This window comes from Rhineura floridana, chromosome 19, assembly GCF_030035675.1.
Source record: "Rhineura floridana isolate rRhiFlo1 chromosome 19, rRhiFlo1.hap2, whole genome shotgun sequence".
In the NCBI taxonomy this organism is placed as follows: Eukaryota; Metazoa; Chordata; class Lepidosauria; order Squamata; family Rhineuridae; genus Rhineura; species Rhineura floridana.
Genome location: NC_084498.1, coordinates 2184372 through 2199131, shown reverse-complemented (window position 1 = coordinate 2199131; position 14760 = coordinate 2184372). Strand labels below are relative to the sequence as shown.

Sequence of the window (14760 nt, the reverse complement as noted above, 5' to 3'; positions counted from 1 at the left end):
CAGTGTCCTTACCCCATTTCCTGTACCTTCAGCATCTGTTCCTTATTCCCCAATGTGGAGGCGCCCTGACTTCTGCTGTGTGGGAGATTGCTACAGGCAGCAGACTTCCCAGCTGCCCCTGCTGTGCACACCTTCCTGTAGGCACATTGGAGCCCTGTCTTCCCATGTGTCCATTTGCGGTTTTGCATCCCAGATTACTCTGACCCGCCATGCCATGCTTCATATTTCACTCATTTGGGGGGGCTGGCTTTCCCCAAGCAGAATAGCTTGCTTGGCGTTCGATGCATCGGCAATTGCCTTGAGCCTCCTTTCCACATCTTCTCGTGTTTTCTACTCAGGTGCATTTTTTGAAAGCTTCCTTGGGGAGCTTTTATGGCTGTGCTTTTTCTCCTTAATCTTAGAACTATCCATCTTCCTAGAGTCTGAGCCTGTTCACAAAGCCACTCTTGTCCTGGGTGTAGCACCTTCCCTTGCAGTGGTCGGATTGCTCAGTGCTGAGGGCCACCACCAGTCTTTGTGCTTTTCCAGACGGTATTACTCATTCTACAAACCTGGAAGATAGACAGGTGCAAGCATGCTACTCCCTTTGAAATGGTTGCCGCCTTGAAGCCATGATTGGCCCCATGAAAAATCCTGACAAAATGTGGAAATCAAAACAAGTAATGTGGACTGCTGGTTTTTTATGCTGTATATTTCTGCCACCACCCCATTTTGTTTTCAAGAGCACACCTGAGTCCTAGAATCTTCTCTCCCTCTCCCCCCTGTGCGAAAGCTGGAATTTTACTGGATGCATACAGGCCCAATTCTATTTTGGACGATTGGAGGTTGAGGTCAAGGGGGAATGTACTGTAGCTGAGGTAAACTTGACTAAAGCACATCACTCTTAGCACCTCAGGCTTTTCACTGTGAAAGTACATAAAGCTGCTGTTGAGGTGGTTCTTAATTGTCCGTGGATTGTAGACCATTAAATTTTGTGTAAATATGAAGTGATAGCCCATAACTAGTTCTCACTTGGCTGATACTGAAAACAAAACTGGGAGAGCCCATAAGCTTAGTGGGTAGGGCACTCACTCTGCACGTAGAAGGTCGCAGGTTCAGTCGCTGCTGGCTCCAGCTAAAAAGATTTTTGGAAGTAGGTGATGGGGAAATACTTCTCTCTGAAATCTTGGAGGGCTGCTGCCTAGCCTGACTCATAATATGCCAAATAGGCAAGTGGAGGCTGCTCTTTTCCTTCACATCAGATGCTCTTCCTCAGTTTTCCACAGTTACAAACAAGATGTGTATCAGATTATCCCTTTCTGAAGATGTGCAGCTACTTGAAGAACTCCCTGTATTTACTTTCCTTTTAGAGGAATGATAATGGCAGTGCCGAGAGCAAATCAAATTGTTTTCTAGTGCTTCAGAGGGCCTTGGCAAATAAAATGTGGAGTCCTGGTTTTTGAAAACTGGTTGTCATGATAGACTGGGTGGAAGGGGCCAGAATCTTATGGAGACTGGAGTGGAACTGCATGAAACAATGAGCTTTTTTCTTGGGTTGACCTAGCTCTTTTGCTTTGCTGCATCCATTAATGAACATGCACCATATTTTCTTTTCAATAGCTGTGCATGTTGGTGTGACCTAATCACAGCATAGTTGCCAAAAGAGATAGGGAAGCCATATGATGGGCATTCTGTAAATTACTCCATTGCACTGTAAACAAAAGGGGTAGGGCAAGATGAACAGGGTAGGCAAACTAAAAAAATGTATATGATGGGTGGAAGGAATGCTTGCCACCAGATCTTGAGGAGGCTGTGAATGCACTTGGTGTCTTTATTGGTTTCTAAAAACAACTTGGTCAAGATGAGTCTATGCTTTGTTTTTAAAGAGGGAGATCTTGCACTTTTTGTGAGAGAACCCAGTAATTTTTCTGTGAATTCTTCATTGTTCCTATATGGTGAGAGAAGGATCCAGGAAATTGTTCCACTGAAACATGGTGCTTACTGAGGCTACCAATTTAATCAAAGTTCCCCCCACCCCTGAGCCCTGCCATGACTCCATCTAGGAATCCCCTGTATCAAGGGTCATGGTTTTTCAGTCAAGGAGGTTTATAGTCTTCATATAGCTACAATTCTTGGAGCAGTTTGAGAATATTTATTTATTTATTTATTGTCATTATTTTTACCCCGCCCTTTTTCCAAAACTGGAACTCACGGCGGCTTCCAGATAAAAGCACACATATAATTAAAAACATACAAAAGTCTAGATTAAAATCAAATTAAACAATTTACAGTATTAAAACCATTCATACATACAGTTAAAATAATTCAAACTCAGTTTAAAGTAATTCAAACTCAGATAGTTAGGTTGCAACCAGTTTCATTAAAAATTGCCCTTGTAAACATGACTTTCCTATATTTTTGACCTTTTGCTATATGGGGGTGTGTTTATAAGAACAAGCAGCTGGGGAACAATGACAAGTCTTTCAGATTGTGCTGATAATTCTCTGTAAAAACAGGAATAGGGTGTCAGGGAACCACCCTAGACACACCACTCGCTGGATGGGCTACTCCAGGAGGAAACAGTCTGCGTCTGTGTTGGAATTGCTTTTTAATATGTTTTTAAACCTTTTTTTAAAAAAAACAATGTTTTTTAACCTTTTTTTAAGATGTCTTCAGAGCTTTTTTTAAAAATGTTTTTAAAGTTGTTTTGTTTTAATGTATTTTAAGGTCTGTTTTTCTGATGTTTTAAAGTGTTTTTAGTGCTTTTGTTTGCTGCCCTGGGCTCCTGCTGGGAGGAAGGGCGGGATATAAATCAACTAATAAATAAATAAAAATAAACAGATGTCACCACTGCCAGTAAGTTCTAAATGGAAGTTTACCCTGCCTGCCCCCCGACTTACTCTGTCTTAGGCTTGCATTCACAGGCTATGTTACCTGCTTCATGGCCTAGAAAGGGGCTAATGTCAACTCTCCTGTCTCTCGTGTTGCAGGATCAGTTGAAGCAATGCTTTGGCAGGCCAGCTGCGGAGGCCAAGGACACTGACACACTTGTGCAAGAGGCAGACAGTCAGTATGGCACCTGGAATGACCAGCGGCACAGTGGGGACAGGTGAGGCTTCTGGGTTGTGGATCTGAGCTGCTGAGGTCCACCAGTACCTTTGTGAGGAGCTGAGAATGCCTCTCTTTCTTCTCCTTGCGACTTAGCAGGAGGCTTGAACCTGTGAAAATGGGACCCTTCATCTGCTGTGTGTCCTTAGGCGGAGATGTGAGCATGGCCAGTGGTGTCGTCCAGCAACATCTGGGGACCCAAAGGTTGGGAAAGGCTGCATACCTCATAGGGTGGTTAGGAACTTCATAGTAAACAAGAATTCCATGGAGCTGAAAAGCTTCCAGGCTTCCATCCCCTCCTAAGAGCGCCCACTAAAAGTGCTTGGTTCATCTGCTTTGTACCTCCTGCGCCACCACTGAAGTTTCTTCCCATTGCTATGAACGTGTTGCCCTAAGGCCTTACCCTGTCATGCTCAACATCAAGCTTCTGGTCCACACTGTCTTTGCCTTTGGCCTTCCTCCTCTAACCTTCCACTCCTTTCTCATGTCAGTACCCTTTTGTCATCTCCTTCCACTCCTCTGTGTGTTTCCCACACCAGGAGTAGCCTCCTATTCTCTGAGGGTCACTCCCCCTCCTCCCTCTCCCCCTCTCCCCACGTTTGACCCACTCCAGTGCTAACTCTTTCCCCTGTGTGACCATCTGACTGTTCCCATTCTTCCACATCAGGGCATGTCTGGTGAAAGACACTGGGGCGTTCCAAACAGCTCCACTTATCTGTCCACCCTCTCATGGCTGAACAATGCAGGCAGCAAATGGCAGGGTTCCCTTTGGAGCTCATTAGGAGGCTCTCTTAATTGACCTGGAGGATTGCTGAGGGGAGGCCATCAGTGGAAAGCTTTCTGCTTGCTCAGCCCTTGAGTGCTTTCTTTTCAAGGCCTGTATTTCTCAGCTTCTTAAAATAGTGCAGTGAGGGGTTTTTTAGTTATTTGAGGCTTCTGTTCAGAGTGGGTGAATTCCGACGTTCGGCCCTTCACAGGGCGGGGATGAGGCCTTGAGAATGTACCCCGTGAGAATGGCATTATGCGCTAGCCAGTTGTCTGGCTGCTGGAATTCTTCCCAAAGCCTAACCATTGTCATCTGTTAGCCACCAAAACCAGGCCCTGGCCACCACATAAGGTAGCTGAACAATTCCCTGCTTCCGATGTCTTTGGGAACAGTTGCACGATTTGGCCAGGAAACTTCCCCTTTAGAGGGGGGTCATTGAGTTACCATCCAGGACAATTGCAAAACTAGGGATGGGAGCCTGCCTCATTTCATGTGGCTCTCTGCAGGAAATGGAAGGAGGGGGAAGTTGAAGCTGAAGCAGATGGAGATATGTGGGAGGGAAGCAAAGAGAGAGAGAGAGAGCTCTGCAATGCTGCTGGTTTCTCAGATGTGGCCCCTGGCTGACTCTTTCCTATGGACAACAGCCCTTCATAGGGAGAAAGGTCCCCACCCCTGCCGTATGCCATGTTAGGGCTTCAAAGGGAAGCTTCTGTTCCATAGGAGTCAATGGAGGCTGGAAAGAGCTTCCCTTTCCCTGTTCTCGGACAACTCCTGCCTGTGATACCCATGCCTGTTTGGACGGTGGAGATGCATCTGTCTTCAACTACTTCCCCCCACCCCTTCCGGCTTTCTCACGCTTATTAGGAAAAGTGGCACCCAGAGAAGCCCTCTTTAAAACTCCTTTTAGAGGAATTCTTTTAGAGAATTACAGATTAGAGTGCCCTCTGCTGTTCAACAAGTTTTGGGCTGAAGAAAAATGGACCCTCAAATGTGCTCTGATCATAATCTCTGGAGGAGCCTTTGCTGTTCTGTGCAGTGGCCTGGAGAAACTTATGACACAAAACAGTTGTGTCCTATGCATTCTGTGTGGTTTTTCTTGGGTGCTTTCTTTCTTGTTTTTAAAAGATGTGTTTTTAAATTTGTATATTTGTTTTAATGTTTTTAGTTACTGTAAACCGCCCAGAGAGCTTCGGCTATGGGGCGGTATATCAGTACAATAAATTAAATAAATAAATAAATAAATAAATAAAATTGGTGTGGGGACGCTTTGGCGCTCACAACAGCGATGTCATGTGATCCATGAGTAGTGCTGCAGGAGATCCTGGGGCGCTATTGGTATTCCATTGGCTCCCTAAAAATACCTCTCCCCATGCTGTTTGTGCAGTTGAGTCAGTTCTGGGGACAAGAAAGGTGAGAATACAATCCAAGCGGAAATGAGGCCAAGCCTTGAGCGGCCTGGTTGGCATGCAGGGAGAGGCTGCTGGCCTCCTAGGTTGGGCGATGGTTCACACACCACAGAGCCTTCTTTCCGCCGCGTTGTGTTTCTCGTGCTAACAACTGTCCCATCCCTACCGGTTGCCCTAGCTTTATGCTGGAGTCTCCTTCCTCCGAAAGCAATGTGGCTCCACCCCGGAAGCAGCCCCCCAGCAGCCGGTTCTCGTCGTTTTCCTCCCAGACGGATCCTGCCTCTGCAGCAACTGATCGGCGTGACTCTTCAAGGGAGCAAAGGAGCACCAGCCTGGACCATTCCAGCACCGACGTGGACTCTGCAGATGGCACCGACGTCCCCGCAGCAGCAGGTGCCAGTCCAGACTTCTCCTTCCTGGATGTAAGCTCTGTGGCATCCCATTAGAGATACATTACGGGCAGTTTCAAAGGTCTACGTTTTGACAATGTGTGTGTTTCTCCTCTCAAAGCAAACCCCTGTGCTGGACTCCAGCGCCCTGAAAACCCGTGTGCAGCTCAGCAAACGGCGGCGCCAGCATCGAGCCCCTATTTCCCACTCGCTCAGGAGAAGCACTGGGGGAGACACAGAGCTGCAGCTGTCTGCGACAGAAGAGGCTGACAGTGCCTGGATGTTCAAGGACTCCACAGGTAGCAGAAGGAAGGTGTACTGTGCGATTAGCTGTTCCCAGATTACTATAATCTGCTTTGAAACCTTTAGAAGTGCCAAATGGTTTCATGTGTGGCTCAAGTAAATGAGGCAAGCTGCAAGATCCCAGTCTAATTTGGATCTGGATCAGTTTCCCTCCCAGAGCATTTTGAAGGACTCGGACAGCACAGAGCCATGTCCTTTGTGTGGTGTCCAAAGGACTTGACATCAGGCATAGCTCTGTGCTGTCCCATGTCCTATCTGGATGGACCGGTTCACTGCGAGGTGGGGGGAGACAGGAGATCTTAGCCAAAGGCACATGGATTTGCACACTCTCCCACCTTTGTGGATTGGAAGGTACCCATCAGTGCTGCCTCTGGGATTCTGGAAATCTTCAGTAGCCTCTCCAACCTGGAATGGTTGGGAGGGGGTGTGCGCACCAAGAATTCTCCCCCACTGCCTCTGATCTCTTTGGCTGTTCCATGCAAATAGGGATGTTTTTGGAGGAGTAGGCCATTTGCCAGTCCTGGGGCCTCAGTACCTGACCTTTCCATGCTGTGCAGCCAGTCTTGAGGCCCACTGCGAGCCCCACCACAGGAAGGCTGGAGATGAGGGACCTTTCCTGTCCATCGTGAGAGAGTGGTATGAGGAACCTGGTTCAGGAAGGCCTGCGGAGCAGGAAATAGTTGCACTATGTGTGGAATAACAACCTCCAGCCAGCCAAGCTGCCCTAGTATTTTTGGGTTGGGAGAAATATTTGTGGAGGTCTGATGAAGTCACCAGTTATGACTACTTTGAAAGAGAGAAGGTGCTGATGTGAGGGTGCCGAGTGATTTTTTTGGGTGTGTGTGTGTCTGTGTGTGTTTTTCCTCTCCCCCCCTTTTCTCTTTCTCCCTCTCTCTCTCTCACTCACTCACTCACACACACACACACACATATATGTGTAAACTCATGATAATTATCATTATTAAATAGAAAAGTCAGCAAAGAGAGAAGTTTCTGATGAGGAAGAAAAACCGCACCCAACAGACCGGTCGCCAGTCTCTCAGCCACAGAGACTCCCTGTCTTCCCAGGGATGGACCACTCAGTCCTCAAGGTGAGAGCTACTGTGGTGTAGTGGTTAGAGTGTTGGGCTAGAACCTGGGAGACCATGAAATTCACTGGGTGACCTTGGGGCATTCACTGCCTCTCAGTCTAGCCTACCTCACAGGGTTGTTGTGAGTTTCAGATGTGGAGAGGGAGAACTATATCTGCACTTCAAAACACATTGCACAATTTCATGTGATTGGCAGATGGGTTTTCCTTTGTAAAACCTGTTAGTACAGGAAGAAATTCTTGGAAGTTTATTTTTAAGTTGCACTCTGGGTCCTGATGGTGTGCCTGGAACGCCTTCCTAGTCCCACAGGTGCATGAAATGCACTGCCTCCCACGCTGCAGAGTTGGGCCTGAGCCGCTCCTGTCTTCACCGAGGGGTTGGCAGAGAGGCAGTGGAATGCTGTGGGGGAAAGAGAGAAGTGCCTGGAGGCTAAGAACGGATCGCGCCATCGTCACGAGGGGCAAAAGGGAAGCCTCTGGGGAGCCCATTCTCTGCACTCTGTGCCTTCGCTTGACACAGGCCGGGCATTTATGCACTCTGTAGCAATGAGACCCGGAACCTTGGATTTCGTAGGAAGCTGCCTGGCACCCGGTCAGGTTCGTTGTCAGCCTAGCCTGGTCTTGCCTGCTCTTGAAGTCCTCCTCAGCCAGTGGCCTTGCCCACCAGCTGCTACTTTATCATTTGTTAACTGGACACACCTGGGGCTTTCTGTGTGCAAAGCAGGGGCTCTGCCCCTGAAATCCTGCCCCTCCCCATGGCCCACAGTCATCCTTGCGTGGCAGTTGTAGGGGATGCACCAGGCCCTTGCTTAGGAGTTGGAGCTTGTTTGCGATGGGTGGGTTCCTTTTTCACTCTGTTTTTGTGGAACCCACGCTCCAGGCGTGAGACTTACAAGAGGGCTTTCTCCCTGCCTTCCAGGCTCAACTCAGGAAAAGACATGAACCAGAGGGAACAGGAGAAGGCAGTCCCGCGCACTTGTCTAGGTCACCAAAATCTCCATTTCAGACTGGAGCCCCCAGTGGCAGAGTGCCGCCCACTGGCACAGAGAAAGAAGAAAGGTGAGACGGAGGCTTGTTTTCAGGGCTGCGTTCTCAAAACTTTATGCAGATGGATACAGATGGAGCAAATTCTTCTTAAATTTTTCTGAAGATTTTGCCGTTTTGCTGTTTGTGAAAGCGCCACCCTCTAGCTTCCTAGGAGCCTCTTGATTTCCAAGATTCTAGCAGAGATTGACCACACACTTTAAATCCTGTCTTGTGCCTTCACAGCCATAAAGGCTAGTGACTTCTTTAAAAAAAACACCTTAGGAAACTTAATTCTGCAGCTACCACATTCGGGACTATCATAGAATCGTGATATGCATACAGACCCAATAACTGTTCCCAGGCAAGGAAGGGCAGTTTGTAGGGTGTGTGTATGTAAATATTACTACTGCGTTGATTTTTTTCACTTTTTAAAACATTTTTGAAACGAGAAGTACACTTTCAAAAGGTATGTAAAGCCTCTTGGGGAAAATTTGGTCTTTTGCACCTCTTTTGTCCTTGTTTACAGTCCCAGGTGTGCTGCTGCTGTTTTCAGTGGTAGCTTTTTTACTTCTTTTTGCTGTGTGATTCTGACCAATTAGGAATCACTTAGTAGATGATGTTATCACGTTCACTGCATGTCCTATCGGATTTGGCTATGTGATGATGTCTCAAAAGGCTAACAAAGGCAGAGAGTTGGTGTGAGGGAGTGTGTTCCTGTCACCAAGAAATGTGGCCAGCACCATCTCAACATCTTGCAGGTTTAGGGTGACCTTTTCATTGCCTTCCAGAGCTGCATAGCAAGACTTCCAGGGTTTTGCTCCAGCCAAGTTCGGCCTGATCATCTGCAAGGGAATGGGGGGCGCACATCCCACCGAAATAAGTGCAATGTGTAATGGAGTGAATCCACATTTAGATGCATATTTGAATGAGGATGTTGTCTGTCCATACCCCGTTACTTTCATCGGGGTGCATGTGCCAGATGTGCATCCAGATGTTTTACCTTTTGTTCCATATCATGATTGGACTGAGCCTAGCTAGTGCACGTTGTCCATGCCCAAGGCAGCTGAGAAGCATTCCCTGCTTCAGGGGATCCCCTTATAAACCCTTTTGTGCCTGTTTGCAAAGCGGAACAAAACAGCTTGCAAGGGAGGGATCTTTTTGCAGGGGGGGCAGGCGTGGGTTTGTGTAAAGCATATTGTGCTCCCTGTTTCAGTTTCCCACTAACACATTTCTTATGAGGGTCTTGGATGAAACATGCCTTTGTTTGAAATGAAGGACTAGTCAAGCCACTCTGTTGCCTTCCAGGTCAGAGGAAACGTCTCCACAGTGGCTGAAGGAACTGAAGTCCAAGAAGAGGCAGAGCCAATACGAGAACCAAGTGTGATGACCAAGGTCTTAAGCGGGAGGGGGGTTGACTGCCGGTTGAATAGATGGGGAGGGGTTTGCAGAGCAAATAATGCTGGCAAATGCGTGGAAACAGAGTAAGCTACCAGTGGCCATTAGCCACGCTGCCTCCGTGGGATGCTCTGTGTGCAGAGGCAGCGTACCCCTCAGTTCTAGATGCTGGGACCCTAGGAGGTGTTTTCTGGAAACTTTTTGAATGGGAAATTTTCTGCTGTCCTAACTGATTAAGGTCTGATAAGATGTTTGTTTGACTTACATTTAGTAAGTGAAACTAAAAAAAAGTATGTTATACAGGCTGTGTAAGAATCTGAAAAGGTTTTTTTTAATAACCAAAATTAGTTGAACTAAGTGTCCTTTTTGTAGTTTTAAGTGTTTCATTCGAACAAGTTCAGAGCTTTATTTGGCAATTATTTTTATTTGAATACTAGTCCTGTTTTAAAGTATTTACATCTCAATTGCATATACTTCCTTTATCTTAAATGTTAAGGCCCGGGAGGAACTGAAAGCATGGGAAACTAGGTATTTCCTGGGGATAGTCATTGGAAAGAACAATTAATTTCTACTTTGATTTTTTAGATTTGACTGGTCTTGTGTCCATTTCAGATGCCCAGTTTGACTTCCATTGTGTCAATTCATTATATTACTGATTAATGTTACGAAACAAGGCATTTCTAAAAGTGGAACATTTTACGTGGAAACGTAACAGTAGCCTTCTGGAAGGTTTTCCATCCCACGTATCTGTGCCAGGAGGGGGTGGACGGGCTTTGTGTCTCGCTGGTGGGTTTTCCGGAAACATCTGGCTGGCTGCTGCAGGAAACAGGATGCAGGGCTAGATGGTCTGATCCTACAGGGCAGTTTTTATGCTTGTGCAACTCAAAGCAAGTTACCAAACGACAGGATAAGGCAACGCCATGGGAGAAATTCCAGATGAGAATTGGGCATAAGCGATTTCCCTCTTCTTCCCCAGTTCAAATCTGCTTGAGAGCTTGGGGTGCGGGATTCTGATCTCACACTTTCCCTGATGCTGAGTGAGACACAACTTGGTCCATCCGTTTTGCTGAGTCTCTACGTGGCTTTCCTGGTTAGAGACAGTAAACGTGCCTTGTACCACGTCAGACTATTGGTCCCTCTAGCACAATGTTGCCTACTCTGGCTGACAGCAGCTGTCCAGAGTCCTTAGCAGAGGAGGCTGTTTTCCGTTACCTGCCACCTGATCCTTTTTCAATGGAGATGCCAAGGAATGACCTTGGAACCCTCTGCATGCAAAGGAGGGGCTCTGTCACTGAGCTATGATTCCTCCCCAATGTGGGAACAAGAGCCAGGAGGGAAGCCTAGCTGTTAACGATTTGTGTTTCCTTATTCTGTCAGCTTAAAAAGTGCTTCTTCCCCAACCTTCCAGGTGGAAGTCATGATGACTTGGAAAACAATGTTGGCATTGTGACAGAAGAAGAAGCCTTAACTCACCCCACACCCTTCACCCTGTTGCTTCCTGCCTCGACTGCTCTGTGCACGGTGCCTTCCCATCCGGCGTGGAGAGTTTCTTGGTAGCCTCAGTTGGGTACTTGCCGGAAGAGAAGAGCACCTCTCAAAGTCCCCAGGAACAGATCCCTGTCATTGGGTTGTGCCTCTACAGCTCTCGCTGTGTGCCAGAAGGGGTCTCCTAGTTGTGCTGCAGAGACAACCCCTCCGTACACAGACTCAGGCGAGTGGGGAGGCCTGAAAATGTTGCCTTCTGGCTGGAGAGTCAGGCCTAACGACCCTGCTCCATGTTAGCTTATGAACAAAGAGAACATTGGCATGACTGGACGGATGGATGGGCCGGACTCTTGTAAAAGACTCGTTCCTGTCTGCGGAGGGGAAGTGAGAGAATGAGAAAACATTATGTTTACTGCCACATTGAAAAAGGAAACTTGGCTGATTACTTTTTTAAGAATATTTTGATTGGCTGATATTTACTTGTAGAGATTCTACTTGGCCAGGAAAATGTGATGCTTTTTGTTTCTTTCTTTTTTAGGATCAAAGGAGACTTTATCATTTTAAGTGAGATTGTAAGTGTGTTTTTGCCAGCACATGAAGTAATTGCTTTACGATGAGCATCCTGTTTGTAAAAGGGATAAAGCAATAAAGTCAGACAGTCCTCGTTAAAGTAGTTGTAAATAATCTGAAGGTTTATATGTATGAATGAATGAGGGGAAGGGAGAGGAACTCTAATCTTGTCAGTATCAGGGCTGCATAGGAACTCTTCTGGGCTGTCTTGCTAGATATTTTAATTGCTCTTTCTGTAAATAAAGGGACGCAAGAGGAGTCACAGTGCTTTTTCCTCCAACTGCTTCAAATGTTCCAGCTGCGGAAGTGTGTATTTTTTCACAAATGTTAAACTTGGGTGATGTCAGCAAACAAGTTAGGGCTCCTGTCCGTGGTCTGCAAGTGCCATTGGGGGCAGTTTCTACAGTATATAAGAAGCTTTTTACCCTGTCAGGGTCACTCAGTCTTGTGAACATGCATAGGGGTGCTGAAGGTGGATTACAATCCTGTGAAGAAGTTCCTTTCCTTCTTCATTTTAGGAGCTGTGCTTGTTTCTTACCTGCATAGTGAGGTTTCCCTGTTTTTCTTTTCTTTTTTTAAGGTGTTCCCTCACCCCAAGCCCCCATGTCTGGGTTCCATTTTGAATGGAGGCTGAATTAAGAATATAACATTATTCACCCCTAAGTGCTCTTCTCAGAAGTGTTCTATTTTCAGAAATTTTAAAGCTTGTACCTTAAGGAAACTAGATCTATTTCTCTTGCATTGCACAGATGCCCTCCACCTGGAAAAAAAGATGTGGGTGGTGCAGGGTGGAACAGGGAGGAATTAATTCCATTGCTGAGCTCAACCTGTCCTGCTGTCCAGGAAACACACTGCAGCACCAGCACTTAGGAGTAGCCCCCCACCCCCCTCCAGGAATCACATCTGACACAGGCCTTGTGCTGGAGGGCTGCTGTTGGCATACAGGCAGGTCCAGCCTGCGTCGTGGGCTTGTAGACACCATTAACTTCTGTGCCAGCCCTTCTTGAGGAAGAAGCCACTAGCATGCTCAGTGAGTGCACTTGGCTTTTTCTCTTCCTACCCATGCCCGGTGGTGCTGCAGGCTTATGCCCAAGCAATGTGCAGATGGTGTTGTCTCCCAAGCAGGGCTTCCCTCCTCCTCTCTCAGAGGGAAATCTCTTCTCACCCAAGACCTCGTCTGCATGTTGGAGCCTGCGTTGCTTGGGGAGAGGTGGAGTAACCTTAGTTGTCCCCTGGAGATGCCCCTCTCTGTTAAACCAGAAACCTCCCAAGGGAGCCTTTCAGAGTAGTTTTATTTCACCACAACAAAATGTATATGGGATCCTCCTGGGAGGAAGGGTGGGATATAAATCTAATAAATAAGTTATCTATTTTGTTCTTGGAACAACCGAGAACGTACCCTGGAGAGAATAGTGCTTTGTCCCAGTCACGCTGCTTGCGCCCAAAGCCACGGTATGCAACACTTGTGTCCTCAATGCTGCTAACCTCCCCCCACCCCACCCCCAGTCTCAGGCCACAGGGAGAAACCATTGACAGTGCTTGGGGAGGGAGCAGGTGTGTCACTCTGCCCCAGGTGTTAGAGAGATGCTGTCACAATGCCCTTCTTCTCAAGAAGCCATGTGTGTGTGTGTGTGTGTATATATATATATATATATTCTAGTTCTTTCCACTTCCTTGGGTTCAGGATATGTTTTGGTATGGGATACGTTTGTTTTTGTTTGCTGGGTGGGTGGGTAGAGTGGGCTGTGCTGTGGCCAAACTGATTTGTCATCACGTGTGCACCAAGATGTCCATAAAGGTGCTGGCAATCTTGCATTTTATTTGCTTTTTTAAAAAAAACTCAGTTTTTGATATGGTATTCCCATTTGATTTGAGTTTTCATCTGTAACTCTAAAGTGTGTTGGCAATCTTTCCTCAAATTGCACTGAGTGCACACACACACCAGGCAGACTCCTCAGCCTAGCAGAATCCTTTTGGGGGGGCTGCAGTGAAGCGTGGGGCATCCCTGCAATGTTGGGGTGGCCAGGGCGGTCGGTGGAATGTTTGCAGCGTATGGGCAGCTGAGCGATGGGTTCCCTGGAGAGCTTGCCCTGCATAAATTGATGGAAGGGGTTAAGGTGGATACTGGTAAATCCCTCTGAGTCTGTACACCCAGGTCCTTTTTTGTGCTTGTGCAAGGCACTGAAATTCTGTATTTTAGTAGTTTTACTACTAAGAAATGTTTGAACTTAACTATATCAGATTAAAAACAAAGCATTCAGAATGACATTGTGTGGGAGCTGACCTTCATTTATCTTTCAATCCATTTGTGTATTGAGCAGAAGGCTTTCTTCCCTTTTTGCATCCTATGGTCTTCCTCTGTTTAAATGTTGCTCCCCTGCTCAGGAAGTGGGGGACAATGGCTGACACGTGTGGTTGTTGTCTAGCAACAGTGTCACCTGCTCTCTCCGTGAGTTTGCCAGAAAGCAGTAGCAGATAGCCCAGGAAGGGTCCCTGTGTCAACATTCCTTCCCTCTTCCTCCACCCTTCAAAAAAAGTTTGAGAAGTGGAGAAAAGGAGAGACATCAGTGTTGGGGGAACCTTTTTTCCTAAGGTGGCAGCTATACTGCCTGGAAGCATCCTCTTGGGGGCAGTTTTGGCCCAGGCCAGGTGTGGCAAGTGTACTACCCAATCTCCTAACGCAGATGGCTACTTACAGTCCCCTGAGGCATAGCAGAGCAATTCTGCAGAAGCCACAAGACTCTTAAGTTCCAGGTTTCTAGGAATGATGTGTCAGAGCATGGTGCAGCTACCTTGCTGATGCTAAGCAGGCTTGGGTCTGATCAGTGCCTAGTGAAAGATGGACAGACACAAACAGACAGAAATTCCTGCTGGAGTGCCATTTGAATACAAACGTAATAAACATGTTTTAGTAGCCTGCTGGCCCTGTCAGGCTGTCATTTGTGGTATATCAGTGGTGTGAGATCCCCAGTTCTGTTGCAGTTTAAAGAAAAACATATCTGTCTGGTCACCTGGAGAGGGAACATTGCTTACCACCAGTGATCAGAGTGAATGGTTATGTGTGACCTTTGGCAAGATGTTTCAGTAGGCCTGGCTGCCTAAACTCAATTCTGCCTCCTAGAATAAATATAAAGCTTTAATAACAATGACAATTCAGATTAGTTTGCCTTTAAGAAAACAACATTCATACAACTGACGAGTCAGAATTCATGGTGTTTTCCAACAAAAAGTACCTAAACAGGA

General features: G+C 46.9%; 1 protein-coding gene across 17 annotated transcripts in view; it reads left to right on the top strand.

Moving 5' to 3' along the window:
- The window catches only part of KIAA1671 (KIAA1671 ortholog), a 103546-nt gene extending 89763 nt beyond the window's left edge, over positions 1-13783 (top strand). For 13 of the 17 annotated variants that reach the window (XM_061603209.1, XM_061603215.1, XM_061603211.1 and 10 more), the window contains 8 exons: positions 2970-3088; positions 3184-3291; positions 5438-5681; positions 5770-5947; positions 6921-7042; positions 7961-8100; positions 9373-9459; positions 10871-13783. In XM_061603209.1, the coding sequence (XP_061459193.1) occupies positions 2970-3088; positions 3184-3291; positions 5438-5681; positions 5770-5947; positions 6921-7042; positions 7961-8100; positions 9373-9451 (990 nt within the window). In that variant the 3' untranslated portion in view covers positions 9452-9459; positions 10871-13783. The remainder of the gene's footprint in view (positions 1-2969; positions 3089-3183; positions 3292-5437; positions 5682-5769; positions 5948-6920; positions 7043-7960; positions 8101-9372; positions 9460-10870) is intronic. The other 4 variants (XM_061603218.1, XM_061603221.1, XM_061603212.1 and 1 more) reach the window with 3 other exon arrangements.
- The last annotated feature ends 977 nt before the right edge of the window (positions 13784-14760 follow it).